The sequence below is a fragment of the Monopterus albus genome, unplaced genomic scaffold, assembly GCF_001952655.1.
Source record: "Monopterus albus unplaced genomic scaffold, M_albus_1.0 scaffold5.1, whole genome shotgun sequence".
Classification (NCBI taxonomy): domain Eukaryota; kingdom Metazoa; phylum Chordata; class Actinopteri; order Synbranchiformes; family Synbranchidae; genus Monopterus; species Monopterus albus.
In genome coordinates this window covers 1548946-1558266 of record NW_018127885.1, presented here as the reverse complement: position 1 = coordinate 1558266, position 9321 = coordinate 1548946, and the positions used below count along the sequence as shown (strand labels likewise).

General features: G+C 40.6%; 1 protein-coding gene across 8 annotated transcripts in view; it reads left to right on the top strand.

The window, feature by feature from the left end:
• LOC109967519 (voltage-dependent calcium channel subunit alpha-2/delta-1) overlaps positions 1 to 9321 on the top strand; it is a 54272-nt gene continuing 44951 nt past the window's right edge. For all 8 annotated transcript variants that reach the window (XM_020613214.1, XM_020613205.1, XM_020613200.1 and 5 more), the window contains exons 1-3: positions 1 to 246; positions 6285 to 6366; positions 8215 to 8331. In XM_020613214.1, the coding sequence (XP_020468870.1) occupies positions 158 to 246; positions 6285 to 6366; positions 8215 to 8331 (288 nt within the window). In that variant the 5' untranslated portion in view covers positions 1 to 157. The remainder of the gene's footprint in view (positions 247 to 6284; positions 6367 to 8214; positions 8332 to 9321) is intronic.

The window sequence follows — 9321 nt, the reverse complement described above, 5'->3', positions numbered from 1 at the left end:
AGATCAGGGTTAGTCAGTCCGTGAGCGAGCCACAGCCTCTCTGTCACTCACGCTGTTTGTGCACACCGCTCCCATGCGTCGGCGGCGAAGGTTAGCGGAGCACATAAGGTGTTGACGCTGGTCGGGGATTTCCCCCCTCCCTTTTTTTTCTGTTACAATGGATACCTACAGGGTACGAGCATGGGTGTTTCTAATGTTGTTATGGCAGGACAGCTCTTTCGCATCGCAGTTTCCGACACAGCTCATGTAAGTATCTTTTATAGTATCCTTTTTTTCGAACAGTAAATGTTTGGGTCTGCAGACGCCTTGGATCAAGTGCTCATTGTCAAGAGACAAGTGTTACATTTAATGAGCCACTACTGTACGTGCGCGCTTGGGGGTGTAAAGCGGGCAGGTCGATCCATCCTCGCACCGCTGGTCATCTTGGATAAGATCACGTTTGACAGCAGACTAATAGCTCAGCTTTCCTCTCTGGCTGCTTGACTCCCAAGAGGTGATTGGTTACCATAATCAGCAGGTTATCGCCGGTGGATGACTGTGGCCACCGTGCACCGTGACAGCTCCAAGATGAAGTTGTTGAGTAGTTACGGTGGCTCCGCCAGATTATGTTCCTTTATGTGACAGGACAAAAGTTGCATTCTTCACCCGAACCCCTAATTCAGAGCCACCTTGCAATATTATAGGGCCAACCAGCAATTTTTGACCATATCAATTTCAGGCACATACAATTTATTCCATTTGTTTTAATCACGTGTTTTGATGTTTGGTGGGGACCTTTATTTGCATTATTTAAATAAAGATCCCAACCCGATCAAATTAAATTAATGCAGGTGACTGCAAATAAATATACTTTATTATTGTTATTATTATGTAGCCTATGTCATCAGAACATCTCCAAAATGGCAGCATAGTGCACAACCTTCAGTTTGGAAGAAACTTAGGTCTGCATCCCACCAGAAATTCATGTCTTTGATTTACATGAATTAAATGTTTGGCCACCAGACCATACCAGAATGATAGGACCTGTCAAACATTTCTAAGATTTGGTTCGCCATTTATAGTCCACCATTTATTCATACTAAGTGTTGACTAAATAATATAAATGCTTCTCTACAGTAGTTCTGCAACACCAACAGAATGAAATTACATTAGAGCTGGCTGCTGGCTGCACATCCCAAAGTTACGAGTCACCAGTTCATGCCAAAAACCTACTGCTGCAGATCAGACTGCTGTAGCAGAAAGCAATGTTTTTGATATGCACACAGTTAGTGACAGCAAAAACACCTGCATTTGTGCATCTTAATGCTGAAAGCACTGAGAACTATTTCACGGCTGAAAGCCACATCGGCTAAATCTGCAAGATGTTCAGTCTGAAATTGTGAATGTGAGGGAGTAAGTGCATACTTTCCAGTCAGATCCATTAGCTTTATTTACAAAATGCTTCCATCTTTTTGCAGGTTCACAGGGTATAAGAAAACTGATTATTTCTCTCATCCAAATCATCCATGTCCAGTGTCATTTTTTGTAAAGGTCGTAGCATGAGGTTCTCAATTTATTGAATACTTGCACGTTACATTGTAAGCAGGCAGCCTACTTTGGGTTTGCTATGGTGATCATTCTCCATCATCATCTTTATAATTCAATGGCCTCTCTTCTTTCAAATGTTGCTTTTCAGTTTTTGTTAGAAGTAGAGGAGGCTGAGGACGGCTTCTTCTTTGCAATAGAAAATTTACAGCCTGGATAATCTACCAAATACTGTAGTTCTTCTTCTTCATCACTGTTGCAGTGAAGAAAAAAAGAGAACCCTTCTTGCCTAACACATTTCCCTGTGCATGTAATAAACAGTAAATATAAATCAGCTGCTTTTATGTTTCTTTATGATCCTAATTATCTCTGTTGTTCCAATAACTACTCAGGAGACTAAACATTTTGCACTAACTTAGAAGTCCCCTGAGCAATGTTTCACAGTGAATTAAAACAAAAATGGGACAAAAGCTTTCTTGAAAGTAAGATGTGTGATGCAAAATCCTCCCTGGCAGTTGTAGTAGCTGGGCCAGGCTGAAGAAGGACTGAATTAGCCACTTGGGTGTTAATTTATAGGGTACAGAGCATTTGTAGAGTGCCACAGGTTGTTTTGGTGCATTACGGTTGGTGTTTCCATGCTTCAGTCCACTTTGCTATCTGGACTGTACTGCTTCTGTTTATATCTATGTAATGATGTGTAATTAGGCTGTTGTTTAACGCAGCTGCCCACTGAGAGGCACACTCTGGGCCAGCTCTTTACTCACTCTACTTCCAAAGACAGAGTACCACAACATCTGTCTCTCTCTTTCTTATATTGTCTCTCAGCCCCTCTTTCTGTTTTGCTCTCATTTGCACTTCCTGTATTTGAAAAAAAAGTAGGGCAGTGTCTGACCCAGTTGCCATTAGAATGTGCATTTGTGTGTGTTTAATTATCCAGTGTTGTACCAGAGGCTGCAGTAATCAAAGACCAGCAACCAGAGCAGAAAATTTTGCTTCATCAGCTAAATAACATGATAATATCACTGATGAGGCATTTCTGAATTACTATGTAAGTGTGTAATAGTGTGGCAGATGACAAGATAACAAGGACAATGCTTTACCTATTTTCTATGTGTATAGGAATCAAAATGACATACATTTGTCTCAATTGCAGGAGATGATCTGAATTTACAAACATGTAGATTAACCAAAGGGGTCTGGGAGCATGCCTCACCTAGAATTAATGTGCAGGGATTTTCCTTGTCTATAATACATTTGGTCTTTTAACACCTATTTAACAAGCAGATATGACAGTGAATATTCATATAAAGCAAGGGGGTTTAATAGCTCTGGGGGATATCCTATATTTGATGGTGTTTTGTTGTGTATTATGAACACTTTACTGCCAATACTTCTTTGTCTGCACATTGCAGTGTTTGGTATTTACAGCACACACACACAAAACGCAAATACACACTGGGATAGAAAGTCTGTTATTCACATCCATGTACATTCCTGTTATCTCAACTGGACATCCAGCAGAACACATGCACATATTGTGCATCATAGCCTGGGTTGTCTGATCCATTTGTCAGCACATCCATTTGTTAAGGAGATTTACACTGCTAGCAGTAGATTTCAGAAACCAAACTCTGGAGAGAAGCGCTCTGAATATCAAGTCCTAGGAAACACACACACCGATCCTTGCGGTCATCACCTACTGTATATGGTCCGTAATAGGCTTACATTCATTTTCAGTAAACGTAATCTAACTTTAACAAAAGGCAACACTTGCTCTGACCTTACACCCCATCATTTTCATAAAATTTGATAAATCGGTAGTGGGACCCAGCCTCTGGTTCCCACAAAGCAGTGTGCTCCCAGTGTTATATAATGTACTGGCTGGGTTGCTCTGAAATGTGCGCTGAATGTACAACTACAGAACAGTACTTGTATCTTCATCGGAATAACAGAAGACCATAGGTTAATAGACTAAGCATGAGGCCCATATACTGTACTGTATCAATATGACATATCAAAAAAACATAAACAGAAGTTTAAGTATGAGCAGTTTTCCAGTGTAACTACTAGTGTACAGTACCAGGAAGACTGACACATGAAGGTGAGTGAAAAAAGAATATTGAATCACTTCATAAAACAAACTCACCACAAGGTCTGTTGACTAGCTTTTCTGTAGCTTTTGATCACATCACATAATTTTCACCATGTGGGAGAATATTAGGGTCACATGAATGGTGTTGTTTGGAAAAATGCTTAACCACCCTCCGGAGGGTCTGTTGTTATATTGCCCAGAAGAATGTTTTGATGGTGGTTTTTGTGCTGCGGGGTCTACAGGAAATCTACAGTAATGGTTTTTTTTGCCTGACATGGTCCGGTGTGACAACCAAGTATAAGATAACAATCGTGACTGACACGTTTTTCTCTTTGATGTTTTAATATTCTCCCACAACCAGCAGATAGAATTTGCCGCGAAGGGCTCCCATTAGTTCAGTGGTCATTTCTGCCATTTTAAAGGAGTGAGCCAGTGATTTAGTATTAACTTTTCTAAGAGATGGGACTTGCCAGAAAGAGAATGGTCAAAATTGGAGCAGCAGAGGTGAAAATAGCCCAGTGAGTTTTACTTGCTAAATTTGGTTCGAGCTACACAATTTCTCACTCTTATGCAACTCAATAGTTTTTTAAACTCCGTGCTTCATTGTGTTACACAGTAAATGGCCTTATATAGCGCTTTCCTACACAATGAAGCACATTTAAAGTGTTTTACATTATTTCTCATTCACTCATTTGCACACACATTGATGATATCACCGGGAGCAACTAGCTCAGTGTCTTGTACAAGGACACTTCGAGGTATAGACTGGAGGGAATTGACCTGCCAACCCTCTGGTTAGGAGATGACCCGTTCTACCTCCGAAGCCACAGCGGTCCCCAACGTGAAACAGACTTTCTGTTAAAACTTTGCAAACTCCAAGCCTGACTGAGATAACCCTGGTGTGTGGTTGGCCGATATTAGCTTGTCACTAGTATTTAAATATTGGCATATATGTTGGCTGAGAAGTAACACAAAACTAAAATAGTATTAATTGTGAAACAATAACTTAAGGAATAGTTTCTATAATTTAGACCTTGACAACTAAATATAAATGTAAAGAATTGAATATTGGGCAACAACTGCTGCATTTTTCAAATTGTCAGATATCAATATTGTTCTCCATTTGTTGTTTCTCTATTGCTGTTTCTTAAAAGTTTCAGACCTGGTTTTAAAGGTTGTGAATCACCTGGTTGCCAGTTTCTGGTCAGCATTCCTGGTCGCTTGGCATCGTGTGGTGGCTAAGAGACTGCAGATGACTGACGATGAATACCCAAACACTACCATTTGGTGGCTCTAACCAACCATTCCATACAATAGATGGATATCTATGCTAGTTTTCCTTCACAGAGCTCTGCCAAGCCTTAGTCTGCACTATTGTTCACAACCCCTAAACTATTTGGCTTTGGGATAGCGGCTGAATTATGGCTGATCATACTCTTATATCTCCACCTACTATCTCTTTTCTGAAAATGTTTCACACTGTGCTTTCCCCTCTGGTATTCTCTTGCTTGCAAAGTGTCTCATGTTTCTCCACGCTCGTCTCTCTTTCTCAAAATTTTTTTGATCAACTGTAGATTTCTTAAAAATCATAACGTATATTTATTATTTCTTCTTGATCTCCTGTAATTTTCTCTATATGTTTGCATCTTATCACCTGCCTGAGCTGTATTGGGTGTGAGAGTAGAGTAGATGGTTTGCACACATACTGTAACTTGTATGACATTCATTACACTGGAATACTTTCTGGGTATGCATATGTGTTTGTTTATTCCAGTGTGAGTATAAGATGTCTCTTTACTATTGGGGTGGATCACAACTGAGTGTGTTACAGTGAATGCATGGCAATGAGAGCATCTGTATCCCATGCCAACCTATTATCATTCTCATGCAATATTAATGCCACTGTCTTATTGTCCGTGTGTGTGTGCATGCATGGCAGCCTATATTGTGAATTGCAGCTAGATGTATTTTGTATAGTATTTTGTTCCTGGATGCCTCTCAAACCAGGTTTGCCTTTAAAATCAAATTATTCCAAGAAGTCACCAAGTTGATTATGCATAATGTCCTATGTCTGTGTCATGCTCTTCTCAAATGTATCCATGGCCACTGTGTTCAGGAGGCATGGAGTGATATACTGTGTCAGTATATTATAATGAATGCTGTGAGTTTATTGTGCTTTGACAAGATGAATGGATCTGGATGAAAGGAAGGTATAATCCAGTGTGTGGCAGGAGCAGGTTGGACCTGATGTCTCCATAGCCTTTGAAATACAGAGAAGCACATCAGTCTTGGTCACCTCCTACCCCTTGCCTGTCCGCTTACATCACTGTCACCAGTCACAACACTGGTTGACACTTATCTGATTGGTTGACTTCATTTTTGAACTCTCTGAAAGTAATCGTTATTAGTTGACACCCAGTGACACATGTTTGATTAGATGGCATTGTATTTGTTCACTGTGACTTGAGTTTGATTGGTTGACATTTTGCTTGACCTATCAGAGTGATTCTTTTTGGCCTTGTTTGTTCTGATGCTGTGTGACCAAATGGTCTTGTTAAGTGATAGATCTAGAAGAAATCTTCCGACAGTTTAATTGCATTGTCAACTGTCTGTGATGTCTCTTCTAAACTGGTTACATCTGAGTTACAAGATTGGTTGTGTCCCATAGGATTAAAGAATGGGTTGATCAGATGCAGAAAGAACTCGTCACCCTGGCAGACACGGCCGCAGCTGGGAAGAGCCTCACTCAGGTATAAACACCCAAATGCTACTGTACATAAAGAGCACATTACCCACACGTACAGTATACAGTGCCTTGCGAAAGTATTCGGCCCCCTTGAACTTTGCAACCTTTTGCCACATTTCAGGCTTCAAACATAAAGATATAAAACTGTAATTTTATGTGAAGAATCAACAACAAGTGGGACACAATCATGAAGTGGAACGAAATTTATTGGATATGTCAAACTTTTTTAACAAATAAAAAACTGAAAAATTGGGCGTGCAAAATTATTCAACCCCCTTAAGTTAATACGTTGTAGCGCCACCTTTTGCTGCGATTACAGCTGTAAATCGCTTGGGGTATGTCTCTATCAGTTTTGCACATCGAGAGACTGAAATTTTTGCCCATGCCTCCTTGCAAAACAGCTCGAGCTCAGTGAGGTTGGATGGAGAGCAGAGCATCATGAAGAACAAGGAACACACCAGGCAGGTCCGAGATACTGTTGTGGAGAAGTTTAAAGCTGGATTTGGATACAAAAAGATTTTCCAAGCTTTAAACATCCCAAGGAGCACTGTGCAAGTGATAATATTGAAATGGAAGGAGTATCAGACCACTGCAAATCTACCAAGACCTGGCCGTCCCTCTAAACTTTCAGCTCATACAAGGAGAAGACTGATCAGAGATGCAGCCAAGAGGCCCATGATCACTCTGGATGAACTGCAGAGATCTACAGCTGAGGTGGGAGACTCTGTCCATAGGACAACAATCAGTCGTATACTGCACAAATCTGGCCTTTATGGAAGAGTGGCAAGAAGAAAGCCATTTCTTAAAGATATCCATAAAAAGTGTCGTTTAAAGTTTGCCACAAGCCACCTGGGAGACACACCAAACATGTGGAAGAAGGTGCTCTGGTCAGATGAAACCAAAATCGAACTTTTTGGCAACAATGCAAAACGTTATGTTTGGCGTAAAAGCAACACAGCTCATCACCCTGAACACACCATCCCCATTGTCAAACATGGTGGTGGCAGCATCATGGTTTGGGGCTGCTTTTCTTCAGCAGGGGCAGGGAAGATGGTTAAAATTGATGGGAAGATGGATGGAGCCAAATACAGGACCATTCTGGAAGGAAACCTGATGGAGTCTGCAACAGACCTGAGACTGGGACGGAGATTTGTCTTCCAACAAGACAATGATCCAAAACATAAAGCAAAATCTACAATGGAATGGTTCACAAATAAACATATCCAGGTGTTAGAATGGCCAAGTCAAAGTCCAGACCTGAATCCAATCGAGAATCTGTGGAAAGAACTGAAAACTGCTGTTCACAAATGCTCTCCATCCAACCTCACTGAGCTCGAGCTGTTTTGCAAGGAGGCATGGGCAAAAATTTCAGTCTCTCGATGTGCAAAACTGATAGAGACATACCCCAAGCGATTTACAGCTGTAATCGCAGCAAAAGGTGGCGCTACAACGTATTAACTTAAGGGGGTTGAATAATTTTGCACGCCCAATTTTTCAGTTTTTTATTTGTTAAAAAAGTTTGACATATCCAATAAATTTCGTTCCACTTCATGATTGTGTCCCACTTGTTGTTGATTCTTCACAAAAAATTACAGTTTTATATCTTTATGTTTGAAGCCTGAAATGTGGCAAAAGGTCGCAAAGTTCAAGGGGGCCGAATACTTTCGCAAGGCACTGTATCAATGCACCAAGGAATTTGTACTGCTCCTTGTGCAAGTCATTGAGTTACATAATTCCTTTGAATGATATAGCTTCTAAATTTAATTTACTTTATTATCAGCGACAGTCTGACATCAAGATGTTTAATTACATGTGCAAATGTATACAAACTCTGCTCTCCTCGTCTGTTAAGATTTTCCTGAGAAACCAACACCTGTACACTGTGGAGCAAAATGATGCAGAGGAGCTGGTGACCAGAGCAGCCAGGAACATTGAACAGCTACTGCGGAAAAGGTCGGCTGCCTTGGAGGTAGGACTTCCCCCTGCTCGGAGTAACCAGGACAAAATCTTTATTAACAAGGTCTATGGCAGAGAGATGTTTTCTTGTTGAAGACTTAAAAAGGGATATTCAGTAACCAAAGTCTTTGTGGTGGAAAGACATGCTGGCATTTGTGGCATTAATCGTGCAAATTTAATAAAGGTAGTAGGTGCATCTGAATACCTACAGTACCTGTTGTTCTTGGCAGTTTCACCTCAAAAAAAAAAAAAGAATGAATTTGACACAACCCACAATACTGAAGCTATTCGAAACATTTCAATGATCTTCTGGCAGTAGGTTCTATGGTTCTTCTCCATACCTAAATATTTCCTCTGAGGGAATATCATTTAGGCACTGTATTAGTTGAAATCAGTCAACAATCTTCTGCAGGCCTTCACAAGCTACTACAGTATCTGAATGATGTGTACTATTTGCAAAGCTGAGATCATTTTGTAACAGCCCAATAATATTTCAGTAAAGAGGTGATATTCAGCCAAGTGCGAAGCATGCAAACAAACACTGATCCGCAGGATTCAATGTGACATTCAGGGCTTTGGGACAGTGCCTCCTACTTTCCTTTTTTTAATTCTCAGAAGTGCATCAGAGATGATCATCTGTATCAGAGGTTTGAACTGCTTTTTACACACTCTAAAGTTCACACCACCCCTAAATGTGCCTTTATATGGCCTCACCATTGTTGTCTTATTAGTAATGGAGAGGGAGTATTTATGAATGCTCATAAACACATGTCCTGCTAAGTGTCTGTCTTGTGTATGTTAAGTAAACGCCCTGGTGTTCTTGTCATTTTTTTCAAGTACTGGTGCCGTAAGATGCATAAACAACAAGAAGAAAATGACCTCAGTGCATTGTCCATGTGACAGAAGGAGAGACGTGGTTGGGGCGATGAGGTCCATTAGAGTGTGTGTGTGTGTGTGTTTATATATGTGTTAAGTGTAGGTGGTGGTGGTGGTGGGGTGGGGG